General features: G+C 46.0%; 1 protein-coding gene across 2 annotated transcripts in view; it reads right to left on the bottom strand.

Moving 5' to 3' along the window:
* The window catches only part of LOC117365401 (septin-2A), a 117,536-nt gene that overhangs the window by 43,888 nt on the left and 57,287 nt on the right, over positions 1-16,361 (bottom strand). For both annotated transcript variants that reach the window (XM_033955800.1, XM_033955801.1), the window contains exons 7-8: positions 15,306-15,423; positions 7,276-7,377 (exon numbers count right to left, since the gene is read on the bottom strand). In XM_033955800.1, the coding sequence (XP_033811691.1) occupies positions 7,276-7,377; positions 15,306-15,423 (220 nt within the window). The remainder of the gene's footprint in view (positions 1-7,275; positions 7,378-15,305; positions 15,424-16,361) is intronic.

Raw genomic sequence — 16,361 nt, 5'->3', positions numbered from 1 at the left:
TAATAGTCTGTCGGGTTGCTGTAATAACCCCCTGTTGAGAAGGGGCTTTGATGAGACAGTCATCCAGGTATGGAAAAACTTGAAGACCCTGGGTACGGAGGGCTACAGCCACCACCACCAGACACTTCGTGAAAACTCTGGGGGATGAGGCGAGTCCAAAAGGAAGAACTTGGTATTGAAGATGAAGATTCCCCACCCGAAATCTTAAGTATCTGCGAGAGGCTGGATGAACTGGGATATGAGTGTAAGCCTCTTTGAGATCCAGAGAGCATAACCAATCCCCCTGATCCATCAGGGGATACAAAGTTGGTAAAGAAAGCATCCGAAACTTCTCTTTGACTAGAAAGTTGTTGAGGGCTCTGAGGTCCAGAATGGGTCGCAAATCCCGTCTTCTTTGGGACTAGAAAATAACGGGAGTAAAATCCCGTGTCCCATTGGTTCAAGGGAACTTTCTCGACCGCTCGAAGGTGAAGAGCCTGAGCTTCCTGAAGAAGAAAGGGAAGTTACATTACATTAGAGATTTCTATTCCGCCATTACCTTGCAGTTCAAAGCGGATTACAAAAGAGATAAAAAAAACCGAAGGGTTACAATGGAAGAACAGAAGTTACGATGAACTGGAAGGAAACTCTCTTGGAGGGAGATCTGGAGGTACTTGAAGAAAGTGAAGTGAGTATCCCTCCTGGAGAATGTTGAGAACCCAGAGATCTGAGGTGATCAGCTCCCACCGGTGATAAAAATGGTAAAGTCGACCTCCAATGGGCAGAAGAGAAGTCTGATGGAGGGAGACTGGTATGCTCAGACTGAGAATGTAAAAAAGACTGATCTGGTTTAGCCGCAGCAGGAGTCTAAGGTTTCTGCTGCCTTTGCTGCTGTGGCGGATGTCTAGGCGGGGGCCTGGAGAAAACTGGCGTCGTTTTTTTGAGGATAACGACGTGGTGGAGTGTAGGGACACCATTCTGCCATTCTGAAACAGGGCGAGATCGGCATACTGATTTCACCGCCCCTGTGAAAGAATTATGAATTATTCCCATTCCCTCTCCCCCTCATTAAGGAAGGAAAGTGTTAGCACTTTGTGACAGAATGCTGAGGCATTCTCCCCTCCTTTCTTGTCACAAGACTCCTGTCACATATTAACCCTTATCTTAATCAAGCAGTCCTTATTTGAAAAGGACATCAGCTGACAGGCATTGAGGACATGCAAAGACTCAGATGCTGTCCACATGTTAATCAGGCCCTTGTATAAGTGCTGATTTGGAGGATGATCACGAGGTAAAAGCACGAGGTAAAGGGAGGGTGATCACAATGTATAAGCATGTATCTTTCTTTCTATCCACCAATGTAAAAGCATGTACCTTTGTACCCACCAATCATGAGATGTGTAAACGAGGGAGTTACTATGATGTCATTAGCTTAGAAGCATAATAAAAAGGGACCTAGCCCCTGGCAGTGCCTCCTCCCGATTCTAAGACTGTGTGTGTGTGTTTCCTTTGTGTCATTCCTACAGTGGAGGCTTGTAAGGCCGAGCAGGAGTCTTAGGCTTCGGCCGAATCAAGGAGGCAAAAGAGCGCTCATGTTCAGAGAGACGCTTTGTAGCAGCCTCGATAGAATTATCAAAAAGTTCAGTCCCTTGGCAAGGCAAGTTGGCTAGACGATCCTGTAAATTAGGGTCCATGTTCACAATGCAGAGCCAAGCGAGGCGACGCATAGCCACCGCAAAGGCAGAAACTCTGGATGAGAGCTCAAAGGCGTTGTACGTGGCTTGTAGCATGAAGAGTCGAAGTTGTGACAGAGTACGAATGATCTGTTTGAACTAGAGAGCTGCACGGGAACGGGGACGACGGGAATCCCGCGGGACCCGCGGGCATCCCGCGGGTTCCCCCTTTGGGTCACGGGGATCCCGTGGGGACGCCCCCTAGGGTCGCGGGGATCCCGTGGGGACGCCTCCGAGGGTCGCGGGGTTCCTGCGGGGCTGGATGTACTCAGTCGCGCGGCTCTTCTCCCTACCTTCTCTGCTTGCAGCACAGAGCCGAACGGAAGTCTTCCCGACGTCAGCGCTGACGTCGGGAAGACTTCCGTTTGGCTCTGTGCTGCAGGCAGTGCAGGTAAGGAGGAGAGTAGCCTCGCGGTTCGAGTGGCTACCAAGGGAGGGGGCGGTCCGCCCCGCCACACCCCGCCCCGGTTGCAGCACAGCCGGCTAGGTCCCCTTACTTTTGTGGCACTTCCCCGACCGACCGACCGACAACAGCCCCGGTCCGACAATCCTCCCTGCCCTGTAGCCGCGAATCTAAATTATCTTCTTACAGCAGCTGTAATAAGGTAATTTAGATTCGCAGTTAAGGGCAGGGAGGTTTGTCGGACCGGGGCTGTTGTCAGTCGGTCGGGGAAGTGCCACAAAAGTAAGGGGACCTGGCCGGCTGTGCTGCACCCGGGGCGGTAGAGAAGGAGGGGGGAGAAGGACGCTGAAAGGCCATGGGGAAGACGGGAGGAGAGGAGGAAGGACTCTGAAAGCACTTGAAGACAGAGGAGGGAGAAGGACGCTGAAAGCACATGGGGAATACAAAGGGGTGGAGAAGGACGCTGAAAGGCCATGGGAAGGGCGGGGGGGAAGGACTCTGAAAGCACTTGTGGAAGACAGAGGGGGGAGAAGGATGCTGAAAGCACATGGGGGAAGACAAAGGGGTGGAGAAGGACGCTGAAAGGACATGGGGAAGACAAAGGGGTGGAGAAGGACGCTGAAAGGCCATGGGAAGGGCGGGGGGGTAAGGACTCTGAAAGCACTTGTGGAAGACAGAGGGGGGAGAAGGATGCTGAAAGCACATGGGGAAGACAAAGGGGTGGAGAAGGACGCTGAAAGGACATGGGGAAGACGGGGGGGGGTGGAGAAGGACGCTGAAAGGCCATGGGGAAGACAGAGAGGGAGAAGGATGCTGAAAGGACATGGGGAAGCAGAGGGGGGAGAAGGACACTGAAAGCACATGTGGAAGACAGAGGGGGGAGAAGGACGCTGACAGGACATGGGGAAGATGGGGGGGAGAAGGACGCTGAAAGGAAATGGGGAAGAGAGAGTAGGGAGAAGACGCTGGCAGGGAAGAAGACAGATGCCAGACTATGGGGGGAGCGGAGAGTAGAAGATGGGTGCCAGACCAATTTGGAAGGGGGAAGAAAGGGAGAGGCACAGTAACAGAGCAAATGGAAGATGCAGAAGGAAGAGAGACAGTGGATGGAAGGAATTGAATGAGAACATGAGGAAAGCAGAAACCAGGCAACAAAGGTAGGAAAAGAATTATATTTCTTTTTTTTATTTTGCTTCAGGATAAAGTAGTATATTAGTTGTGTTGATAAAAATTTATAAACATTAGAGGCTCTGGTAGAAACCCATTTGCAAAGTATGTATTCTTCCAAATTAATATTTTCAAATTAATAAAGTCTTTTTGCTTATTTGTAAATGGGTTTCTACCAGAGCCTTTAATTCAGTAGCATAATTAAATGAAATAACTATTTCTGAAGTTTATATGGACGGGCGGGGACGGAGGGGATTCCTCGCGGGGACGGGTGGGGACGGAGGGCTTCCTCACGGGGACGGGTGGGGACGGGTGGGATTCCTCACGGGGACGGGTGGGGACGGGTGGGACTTTGGCGGGGACGGGTGGGGACGGGTGGGATTTCTGTCCCCGCGCAACTCTCTAGTTTGAACTCAGGAAGACACTGCTCCTCAAGAGCCGAGAAAAACTTAAGGCATTATTTTGAGGAAGTGATTAAAATAAGCAGTGAAAATGTAATTGTAGTTGAGAATTCTATTGGCCATCATGGAATTCTGATATAGCCTACGGCCAAACTTGTCCATGGTACGGCCCTCCCTGCCTGGAGGGACTGCAGCGTAGATCTTAGATAGTTGAGCTTTCTTTAAGGAAGATTTCACAACTAAGGACTAGTGAGATAATTGGGATTTCTCAAACCCCTTACAAGGGACAGTGCGATACCTGAACTCCAGTTTAGAAGGTATAGCTGTAATAGAGTAAGGAGTTTCCATATTCCTAAGGAAAATTTGTTTTAAGACAGGAGTCATGGGAAGCTTCAATGTCTCCTTGGATGGATGAGGTAACTCCATGTCGGCTAAGTACTCAGGAGTGTACTTAGAGACAGAATGGAGATCCAGCTGAAGAGCTTTCCCCATGTCAAAGATAAATCTCGCAAATGAGGCAGACTTGGAGGTAGACAGTTCCTCAGGAGAAGGAGAACGAGACCTAGGAGCACAGAATAGGATGGAGAAGTTTCTCTGGAATATTGAGAAGGTGGCTCAGAGTCCAGCACCATGGTCACCGAGGAAGCTCCACTACCTGTGATAGGAGGAGTCAGAGAGTGTTTGCGCTTGAGAAGCCTCGATGGTGAAGTCCCTGGGGTTCGAGGAACAGAGTGGGTCGAGGCAGGAGGAGAAATCTCCCTTGGAGGCGGTCTCGATGGAGGAGTCTTCGATCTGGACGAGCTTAGAGGCGAAGCAGCTGGTGTAGAAGCTCTGCGAGACCGAGACTTATGTTTAGTTTTTGAAGGAGTCTCGACGGCCTTTGATAAACGAGGTATAGAAGACTCAGTACTGGGAGGAGGAAAGCCCTTTTGCTTGAATGAAGACTCCTGACTCCGCTTGGAAGCAAGATGCCTCAAATGCCTCGATCGAGGTTCAGGAGACTCTGTCCTGAACCTCAATCGAGTTGAAGGATTAGAAGGAAAAGTGTGCCTTTTATAGATGATACCAAGATTTGTAACAGAGTAGACACCAAAGAGGGAGTGGAAAATATGAAAAAGGATCTGCAAAAGTTAGAGGAATGGTCTAATGCCTGGCAACTAAAATTCAATGCAAAGAAATGCAGAGTAATGCATTTTGGGATTAATAATCGGAAGGAACCGTATATGCTGGAAGGAGAGAAGCTGATATGCACGGATGGGGAGAGGGACCTTGGGGTGATAGTGTCCAAAGATCTAAAGGCGAAAAATCAGTGTGACAAGGCAGTGGCTGCTGCCAGAAGGATGCTGGGCTGTATAAAGAGAGGCATAGTCAGTAGAAGGAAGAAGGTGTTGATGCCCCTGTACAGGTCATTGGTAAGTAAGGCCCCACTTGGAGTATTGTGTTCAGTTTTGGAGACCATACCTGGCAAAGGACGTAAGAAGACTTGAAGCAGTCCAGAGGAGGGCGACGAAAATGATAAGAGGCTTGCGCCAGAAGACATATGAGGAGAGACTGGAAGCCCTGAATATGTATACCCTAAAGGAAAGGAGATTCAGGGGAAATATGATTCAGACGTTCAAATACTTGAAGGATATTAATGTAGAACATAATCTTTTCCAGAGAAAGGAAAATGGTAAAACCAGAGGACATAATTTGAGGTTGAGGGGTGGTAAATTCAAAGGCAATGTTAGGAAATTCTACTTTACGGAGAGGGTGGTGGATGCCTGGAATGCGCTCCCCAGAGAGGTGGTGGAGAGTAAAACTGTGACTGAGTTCAAAGAAGCGTGGGATGAACACAGAGGATCTAGAATCAGAAAATAATATTAAAAATTGAACTAAGGCCAGTACTGGGCAGACTTGCACAGTCTGTGTCTGTATATGGCCATTTGGTGGAAGATGGGCTGGGGAGAGCTTCAATGGCTGGGAGGGTGTAGATGGGCTGGAGTAGGTTTTAACAGAGATTTCGGCAATAGGAACCCAAGCACAGTACTGGGTAGAGCTTTGTATTCTTGCCCAGAAATAGCAAAGAAGAAAAATTAAAAAAAATAAATTTAAATTGAATCAGGTTGGGCAGACTGGATGGACCATTTGGGTCTTTATCTGCCGTCATCTACTATGTTACTATGTCCCAGGAAGCAGTGAAGAGTCACTGGATGATAAGCGACGAGACTTTTGAGGCTTGCCTCGAGGTGTTTCAACAGGAGGCTCAGGCTGGCTCATAGGAAGCAGGGTCGAGGACGGGAGAAGTTGAGCTATGACCGAGGAAATCTGAGTGGTCAGAATGGCTTTCAACATGTCCTTGAACATAGGCACTGAGACAAAAGGATCAGGTCTTGAAGATGCAGCAGTGCGCTCCAAAGAGGGTGACCTCGATGATGAGTATTCCCTATGTTTGGAGGCACGCTTAGCTGGAGGTCTCGTAGAGGCTGGCAGGACCGTAGGCACAGCCTGGGATGCCTGAGACTCTGGAGGCTTCTTAGGAAGGGTACCTGAAGGAGAAACAGGAGACTTACCCACAGATGAAGACTTAGAAGAGACTGCAGCCGAGGCCTTCGAGGCCGAAGTTGTCGAGGCTGAGGCCTTGGTCAAGGCAACCACGGGTGTTGGGGGTCGAGGTCTTGGAAGTCGTAGGCCGTCCCTGAAGCCGAGGTCGAGACCCTCTCAGCAGACTGTTCCATAGTGCCAAAAAGTTGAAGAATTTTAGCATGGTGTCTGCGAAGATTGAAGGGTAGCACAGCGCGAACAAGTGTCGGGACAATGTTCAGGACCTAGGCAAACAATACACCAACGATGAAGGTCGGTGATTGAAATTACTCTGCCGCACTGGCTACACTTTTTTAACCCGGTAAGGGGCCGGGACATAGAAAGAGAGAGACCAGCGAAGGAAAGAGGTTCAGTGGCCTGGCCTAGGCCCAAGGGCCACCGGCTGAAAAAATACAAAATAAAAACTTTTCTTTTTTTAAGAAAAAAAGTGAGAAGACACGCGGGCACAGCGACTAAGAGAAAATAACAAAGCCGCGATGCAAGAAGGCAACGAAGAGCTGCAGAGCTGAAGTAAAGAAGACTTCTCGGCTCTGCGGAAAACGTTGAACTGAGGTACCTCACAAGGAGACGCGCGCCCTAACTCGGGCGGGAAGGCACTCGCGCATGTGCGGTGCAGCACTCGTAAGCTCTTAAAAGATCTTCAAGCAAGTCTGCTTGCGAGGCTGTTCACTGTGGGGCTCTGTCGGTGACGTCACCCACATGTTGAGAATATGCTGCCTGTTTGTCCTGGGATAACCTATGTTTTCAGCAACAAATTATTGTTAAGATGTTTTCAGTTTAGGCAACTGAGTGAATGGCAGAGGACAATGAAGTGGGCATAAAACCAAGTTAAGGCATCTCCATTACACACTGGACTGTGCAACTGAGTGAAAGAAGTAAAAAGCTCGGCAACCCCTACAGTCTGGTAAACAGATTCTCCAGCACAATGCATGTTAATTATGCACAGTGCACACTGAACCAAACATCGCTGACCTTCTTCCACCAGTTCTGTGAAGGCTGAGTTCTTTACCTTTAGCACTCGAGTCTGCTCTTTGAACTCTTCATCTTCATCAGAATCGGCATCTGGAAGCTGATAAATCCGAATGCCATGTTCTGCGATCTCATCCAGGATCTGCGGGAGACAAGCAGTAAGAAATAAAACCAGAAAGAGCAACAACACATAAAAGCGAAGGAAAAGTAGAGCTCAGCAGTGGTCTATGACTCTTTTTCTTTAAAGGACCCACAGCAACAAGAGGGCATCCATTGAAAATCAGGGGTGGGAAATTTCATGGCAACACCAGAAAATATTTCTTCACCGAAAGGGTGGTTGACCGCTGGAATAATCTTCCACAACAGGTAATTGAGGCCAGCAGCGTGCCAGATTTTAAGAAAAGATGGGATTGGCATGTGGGATCTCTTCATGGAGGTAGTTAGGGGGTGGGCCATTAGTGTGGGCAGACTAGATGGGCCGTGGCCCTTTTCTGCCGTCATTTTCTATGTTTCTATGCATGAAAATGGGCAAACTAGGCTGGTACTTATCTACTACAACTATACTGTATGTGCATGTAAAAAAAAAAAAAAAAGAGATTGTGAAACAACAAAAATTAAAGGACACCAAATCCCAGGAGGGAGAGTGTGAGGGGATAAAAATATTAAAATAGTATTTGATGTTCACCTTTTGAGTAATAAGCAAGAAATACATTTCAGTGGCATTTCTGAAGAAAAGACAGATGAGATGCTTTCTATGAAAACTGAATTTTTCTTATTTTTTATCAGATCCATGCCTGTCCTGCTTTAAATAATGGTTGGCATAAGTAGCCTGAATATCGCAAGAGGTTATCAGAACACAAACCCTCTAATGTTAGAGGATATGTATGTTTTGTTTCTTGGGAAGGGAGGGTTAGGAAAGGAAAGGGGTAAGATTAGGATGGGAAAAATACCAACGCTGAGAACCATACAATATCATAAACAGTGTACATTTGGTAGCTTGTGTGTTTTAAGGGAAGGAGATAAAGAAATAGTGGTGGGAGATTTCATTTCAGATGCTTAATTGATAGTATAACTATTTGTTTAATATATGGTATAAGTTATCATCATTATGGTGCCGAGCATGGGGGCAGGAAGTGGAAGGAAAGGGATGACATTGTAAAATACTGAACTTGAATGTACCTTAGATTTAAATGATTTTATTGAACAATCAAAGTGAATGTCGACAATATATCTCTAGGCAGTCCTGTGGAGTTACAATACATGTCATGCTATTTCTGAAGAACCTCTAGGAACCTGTAAAGTCTCTCATAACCTGACTCACTGCTGTGAAAAAGGGAGCAGCTAGGGCAGGAATTTCAGGCTGTTTTTAGGAAAATAAATACTGTTTCTGATACAGCAGTTTTGTTGTGGATCTTTGTGTGCAACCAACCCCAAAACCAATAACCTCAGGACCCTAATTTCAGATGAAATGTAGGCTGGTGTAAGAAGCGCACTGATCTCCAGCCAGGGGCTTGGCAGGTTCCAGGGCAGGGATGTTTAATTTTTCTTAGAACAACAATCAGGGAACAATATGTTTTCCCCTATGCAGTGAAGCATGTGAGTCTTTGATAGATGTGCACGTCTTCCTCCCATGAAGAGAATGTTTATCGTTATAGAATACCCAACCAGATGTGACCAAATGCTAAATGAAAAGAAGAGGAGCACTTTAGCTCCAAGAACAGCAGCAGTGGAAAGCACACCATGCTTCTCCTCAAGTTTGTGCTGATGGGTGAAAACTAGAAAGCAACAAAACCCTACAGATGTCAGGCAGCAAAGATTTATAAAATTCTTTACTGGAATTCAGAAAGCAGCAAGTCAGAACTGCTCCCTGTGGTTACTTTTACCAGGCAGAAAGAGAAGCTGAATTTCAGAATGAATCAAAGGCCATGTCTAGAAAACCACTGTATATGCAGGACTATTTCCCAAAGTTTATTTTATCTATTTTAATTTTTTTTTCTTTTTATTTCCCTTATCTCCTTTCTTTTTTTTCTATTCTTGATTTTGAATTATTTTGCTGTTTTTTTATTTCTTTTACTATGGGCTCCTTTTACAAAGGTGTGTTAGGGCCTTAATGCGCGGAATAGCGCACGCTAAAATGCCGTGCGCACTAGCCGCTACCGCCTCCTCTTCAGCAGATTAGCAGATTCAGCGGATTAGCACGTGCTAATCCGTTGCGTGCGCTAAAAACGCTAGCGCACCTTTGTAAAAGGAGCCCTATATTTATTATATAAATTTTTTTATATCTTTTCATTTCAGTCAGGCACCTTAGCTAGATTGTGAGCCTTCAGGGCAGATAGGAAAGTTTTTCAAGTACTACTACTACTATTTATTATTTCTATAGTGCTGAAAAGGCATACGCAGCGCTGTACATTTTAACATACAATAGACAATACCTGCTCAGAAGAGCTTACACTCTAATTTAGGAAGGACATTACAGGGTTTGGGGAGATTATGGTAGAGGAAATGGGTATGGGTATCTGACAGCAGTGAGTGGGAGAGTTGAAAGCAATTTTTTAAAAGTGGGCCTTTAGCTTGGATTTGAACAATGCCAGAGATGGAGCGCAACGTACCTAATTGCTTTTTAAATTTGTAAAGCCGCTTTGACCTTTTGCATTAAGCAGGATATCAAATGTACAATTAAAAAACAAAAACTGGTTAAGATTTGCATTTTACATTTAATTTCTTGACTTTCCCAATCTGAGCCCAAGACCTGTTACAATCAAGATATTTCCCTTACAGCTTACACTCTAGGTTTTGCATCTAAGGCAACAGAAGTGAAATTACTTGCCCAAAAATGTATAGAATGTTTCACATCAGTAAGGCAATCACCTAAAGCAATGAAAAAGGGGGAATATAAAATAAATGCACAATTAAAATAAAAAGAAAACTGTAATCGCCACAAGTTCACTCCTTCTCTAACCAACACACTTGCATATTATAAGGCTAATAAATGCTTATGGATGCAGAGTCATAGGACTCCTAAAGTCAATGTCCCCTTCTATAGGATCTCAACACACTATTATTGTCAACTTGAACAGACCACCGATGAACACAATCTGCCACGAAAGCCACTAAATTAAAGAAAAGAAAATATATATATATGACTGGTGAGAGGAAGAGGTAAGGAAAAGAGCAATTATATAACTTATTCAAGTGGTTAAGTAGAAAGGGACAATCAGATCTCTGAAGTGCCCTTTTTCTTCAAGCTGAGGATCTAGGGTACATACCAGCTTCTAACTACACTACAGTCATTTCCTGCAAACACAATCTTTAAGGAAACAGATTAACTAGTAGACTGCCAACTTTGTGATCTTAAGGCTCCATATAATGCAATTAAGAGGAGGAGGAATCCCTAAGCAACAAAAATACACACAGCAACAAAGTACTACAAGGTGCCTACACGGATGGTGTGCAGGACCTTATCTTAGCCTTCATATGTGCTATCTCAGACAGCTGTACTATAGTTAGAGAGAGCTGTAATAGATGAAATGTACTGGAAATCTTTCTAACACACTAGAAGAGGCAACAAGGACCAGAAACACAAAAGACCAATCAGGAATATGGCTGCTATTCTGCTTATATCATCCTCAGCTGCTACTACTCAGGAAATGGTTTTGGAGGTTCAGAATGCACCTCCCCTAGGTGAGATCATGAGCAGGATTATTGCTGGATGTTGTCAGCTCAGGAAGAGCTAAGTCACAGCAGTCATGTCTCATGATCATTAACACACAAGCAACAATCAAGTAACTATAGAAGTGAGCAGATATGATGTGGAAGTCAGAGCCAGGTCACATAAGGAAAAGCAAAAACCTTATTACTGCAGAATAGGGATGGTGAAAACACCAAAAAACATGGCAAAATCCTGCCACAAACTGTATCAAGATTAAACAAATTCAAAAGAAACTCTTGGATGAAATCATTCTTTTGCTAAAAGAAGCTAGCTACACCTGTTTTTTTCTTCAACAGCTCAATTGGAACCTGTTTTTTCCCCTCAACAGATCAGTTGGAACCAGGCCTTTTTTTAATACTAATTGCAGACAAGTTAATTTCAGGTACAGAAAGTAGATGTCTCATACCTCACAGGCTCAGAATCATAAATCTGTACCTGAGATCTGGTGTCATGAGCTTTCATTCATAGAACCTGAACATATTTTCTCTTATTTTATACTTCCCTACACATACATGGATCACTGCAGCAACCATCCTTTCAGAACATTACAACCCATGAGAACAGAAAGTACCATATTTTTCGCTCCATAAGACGCACCTGACCATAAGACGCACCCTAGATTTAGAGGAGGAAAACAAGAAAACACACATTCCGAACCAAGTTCTCCCTGCCAGACTCTGTACCCTGTCCCCCTTCTGGTGGTCTAGTGATAGGCCAGGACAGGGCAGGTAGGGCCCCCCATCCCGAGGCAAGCAGCTACAAAGCATTCATTTTTTTCAACCCAAGGCTAAAAAACAAAAACACAGTCCTGCAACCCTTTTAAAAAAATATTTGCATTACCCTACAAGAAAAATAAAAGCATTTTGCTTAGCCAAACATTATCAATAACAAATTAAAGTGTCTTAACACTTGCAAATTCTTTTCTTTCATTAATAACTATAGGAAAGAACACTGAAATATATTATTTAAATGCCATGCTTACCGAACATACGAATGTACAATGCAGTTTGATCAGAGCTGCCATAAGAAATTGCTCCATGTCTCTGGTAGAGCTGCCTAGGATTGGAGCAGCCGAAGAGCGCGGATATGAAGCTAAAGCTCATGGCTCCTCTGTGGCTGAAGACATGCTGGGGCAACAGCCTGTCCAGGCCAGGGGCAGCACCGGCAGCTGGTAACATACTTTGAAAAAGTAAAAATCCAGACTGCACTAATGAATGAAAGCTCTGCCGGGACCTGCCCCGCCCCCTCTCTCAGTTCCGGGCCGGCTTTATTAGTCAATTGGTGGACAGATGGGAGTTTGGTGCTGTGCGTGCATGCGTGCAAGAGGAAGATCTGGCTCCTCGTCTTAGAGACATGATGCTTCTTCGCTGCTGTCCCAAACTCGGCTTCTCCAGCCCCTGTTGCTCACCTCATGGGCTGGGTGGGGAGTGGAGCCGATCAGCAGCATGGCGAGAAGGGTGAGCTCCAGCGGCGGTGGGACAGCTTCTCTTCCTTCGTTCATGGAGTAGCGCGGAACAAGGCAGGAAGCGATAAGTTCACGCCTGCCTTCTGAGCTGCTCGGGAGTCAGCCAGAGGGAAAGGCAAGAGGCTGAAAGCTCTGTTATTTGGGCAGATGGGAGTTTGGCATATGTAAGGGGAAGGAACAAGGCAGCGCTGGCGGCAGTAGGACGGCTATATAATGGTGGATTCTCCTTCCTTCACGGAGCAGCGCAGAACAAGACAGGAAGCGAAAAGTTTGACAGAAACAAAAGGTAGACAAAATAATTTTCTTTCTATCTTGTGATTAGAATATATCAGATTTGAAATATGTATCCTGCTAGAGCTGGTGTTTGACATAACTGTGGACTGCAAAGCCCAGGCAGTCCTTCTTTAGCTTCCAGCTGATAGTAGAGGGGATATATGTGAAGGTGAGGGGAGACAGGGGTTTTATTGATCCTTGCTCTGTATTATTTGTATTTATAAAATGACAATTGTACAGAATAGTGTTTCTTTTTATACTTTAATAAAATACGTTCAATATAAAATCATAACTATTTGAGACTTGTGCAGATGGGATCAGATGGTTTGCGGGACTGAGATTGCAGGGACAGGGCAGAGATGGGATTTTTTTATTTCAGTCTTAGTAGTTTGCCGGTCCACAAAATAATTATTTTATTTCCGCCGGTCCACAGGTGTAAAAAGGTTGAAGAACACTGCTCTACATTACTACATCCTGTTCTACTTTGTTATGTTTCTGAGGATGGGATATATATATATACTAGTGTTTAAGCCCGTTACATTAACGGGTGCTAGAATATATGGCTGTCTGTCTTTCTTTCTTTATGTCTCTCTCCCTGCTCCTGTTTCTTTCTTCCTTTCTTTCTGTCTTTCTCCCTCCTGCAATTTTTTTCTCTCTCTCCCTGGCACCCTTTGCCTGTCTGTCTTTATTTATGTGTCTCTCTGGTCCCCTGTCTGTCTTTATTTCTGTCTGTCTCTCTCCCTAGCCTCCTTTGTCTGTCTGTATTTCTTTCTGTGTCTCCCCCCCCCCCCCACTTTCCTTTGCAGAAGCAGCAGTGCTATTTCCCTTCCCCTCCAGATCCCTGTGAAGTAGTAGCAGCATTTCCCCCACCCACCCCCCATTCCCTTCTCTCCCCCCCCCACTTTCCTTTGCAGAAGCAGCAGCGGTATTTCTCTTTCCCTCCAGGTCCTTGCTGAAGCAGTAGCAGCATTTTCCCCCACCCCCCATTCCCTTCTCTCCCCCCCACTTTATTTTGCAGAAGCAGCTGTGATATTTCCCTTCCCCTCCAGATCTCTGAGAAGTAGTAGCAGCATTTCCCCCCACCCACCCCCCATTCCCTTCTCTCCCCCCCCCCACTTTCCTTTGCAGAAGCAGCAGCGGTATTTCTCTTTCCCTCCAGGTCCTTGCTGAAGCAGTAGCAGCATTTTCCCCCACCCACCCCCCATTCCCTTCTCTCCCCTACCACCACTTTCCTTTGCAGAAGCAGCAGCGGTTTTCCCTTCCCCTCCAGGTCCCTGCTGAGTAGTTGAAACATTTTCCCCCACCCCCCATTCCCTTCTTACCTTGAGCTGCCCTGCTCCGTTCGGCCCCTCCCCCTTCCCTTCCCGTGTGCTGGCCTGCTGCGGCTGAAGGTTTTTTTCGGCGACTCCTCCTGTTAAAACTCCCCCCCCCCCTCCCGCAACCGCTCCTGTTCAAAGCGGCCTGCTGAGGTTCGCGGCCGCTGTAACGAACCTCGCAGGCCGCTCTCCAACTCGGTAGCATGTTCCCTCTGACGCGATTGCGTCAGAGGGAACGTGCTACCATGTGGAGAGCGGCCTGCGAGGTTCGTTACAGCGGCCGCGAACCTCAGCAGGCCGCTTTGAACAGGAGCGGTTGCGGGAGGGGGGGGGAGTTTTAACAGGAGGAGTCGCCGAAAAAAAACCTTCAGCCGCAGCAGGCCAGCACACGGGAAGGGAAGGGGGAGGGGCCGAACGGAGCAGGGCAGCTCAAGGTAAGAAGGGAATGGGGGGTGGGGGAAAATGTTTCAACTACTCAGCAGGGACCTGGAGGGGAAGGGAAAACCGCTGCTGCTTCTGCTGTTGCAGGAGGATTTGGGGGGGGGATTCTTGAGCGGCGGCAGGACCATGAGGCGGGATTGAGTTTTTCGGCTTCCCCTATCTGGGGAAACCGCCGTGCCGAACTGAGCTGCGGTGGGGCCGTAGTAAGCGCGGGGCATGCTGCAGTCTTGGCGGCCACGGACATACGGATCATGGAAGCACGCTGATAAGACTGCGCATGCGCCGCCTACGGTTTTATTATATAGATATCCTATCCTCCCAAATTAAATATATATATATATATATATCCCATCCTCCCAACTTAAATTAAATTAGGTAACAGGGAGGAAATAATGAAAAATGAGCTGTACTTCCAGGAGCTGCTCTATACATAAAATTTTTCACATTGCCAACACTTCAGCAAGGAAAACTGACAACTATACTTTTTCTCAGCATGCATATGCTTTCCAGTTATATGTGCAGAAAACAGAATTGCTAACATCAGACTTAATGAGCTCCTTTCAGGGCATAATTATATTAAAGACAGCAGCTTCCTTTGGCATACACAATTTCATTCTCATACTATACAAGTGAACTGTTCATGAATAAAGCCACATTTGATACACATTAGTGCTTGAACATGCTTGATACCATCTATAATTCCTTACAGAGAGTGCATCTATCACCTGCTGGTGCTCATCTGCTCTTACATATTTCTGATCAACAAAATTACAAATTTTTCCATTGTACCCGCAGTACCTTTGTAGTGCACTATGCTCCTAAATGCTCAGAGTAAAAAGTACAGTACAGAAGCCAGTAATACCTACCCGCCTCTTCAGTCTCTCTCTCTCTCTCAGTGTGAGCGTATCTGCTTTGGCAATCACTGGAACAATATTCACTTTTCCATGCAGAGCCTTCATAAATTCCACATCCAGTGGCTTTAGTCTAGAACATCCCAAAACACAGCCAACAGTTAAGAAAGGAAGAGGAGAGTGAAGGGATTTTGGATTTTGCTCACATCAGCTGTAGCTTAAAGCACATTACATTCAGGAACAGTAGGTATTTTCCTGTCAGAGCGCTCATAGTCTACATTTGTACCTGAGGCAAAGGATGGTTAAGCGACTTACCCAAGATCACAAGGAGTTGCAGCATCCCTGGTTCTCAGTCCACTACTCTAACCAGAGAAATCATTCTGGGATCATGTTTTAGCAGGCCTTAGTACTCTGGCAGAAGACAGCATTTAGTCAAAGGCACTGAAGCCACCCTCCTGTGTGAGACACCCATGGAGTCTCCCAAAATGGAAGTCACCATTCACTGTCTTTGTTGCCTATCATGTAAAAACTTTACAGCAAAAGTGAGAGAAAATACAAAGCTCTGCTATCTCAGCAAGGATTCAGTGAGGGTTTGTCACACAGGGGCTTCACAGATCATTTCTCATCAGACCAGGGTCAAGGACAGCATAAGCTGTATGCTCAGACCTCATGCACACAATTTAATTAACTCTTCCCTCTAAACGCCACAAGAAAACAGCAGGAACTCAACTTGCAGCACATTCAGTATTCCCAATGTCCTTAAAACCAGCAAGTGTGAGGAGGAAGTGACATCATCGGTCCAAATAGCAGCTTGGGCCCATGGCTCCTCTCCAACCGGAGGGAATCTGTTAACATCTGGTGCTAAAGCATCATTAATTTGCTTGTTTCCAACATCTCTGTGAGTACTAGTTATGTTCAATATGAGTAAGAAGAAAGCTGCAGATCTTAAGGATTTTGCTTATTCTGGCAGCAGACAGGCACGCTGCGAAGTTGGCAATAAGGCGCCTGAAGCTTCAATACACTCCAACAGTAATTTGATGGACACTGATATGCAAGCTGTATTGTGTGTGA

This window comes from Geotrypetes seraphini, chromosome 8 (genome assembly GCF_902459505.1).
Source record: "Geotrypetes seraphini chromosome 8, aGeoSer1.1, whole genome shotgun sequence".
In the NCBI taxonomy this organism is placed as follows: Eukaryota; Metazoa; Chordata; class Amphibia; order Gymnophiona; family Dermophiidae; genus Geotrypetes; species Geotrypetes seraphini.
This window is presented reverse-complemented; position numbering and strand designations above follow the sequence as displayed.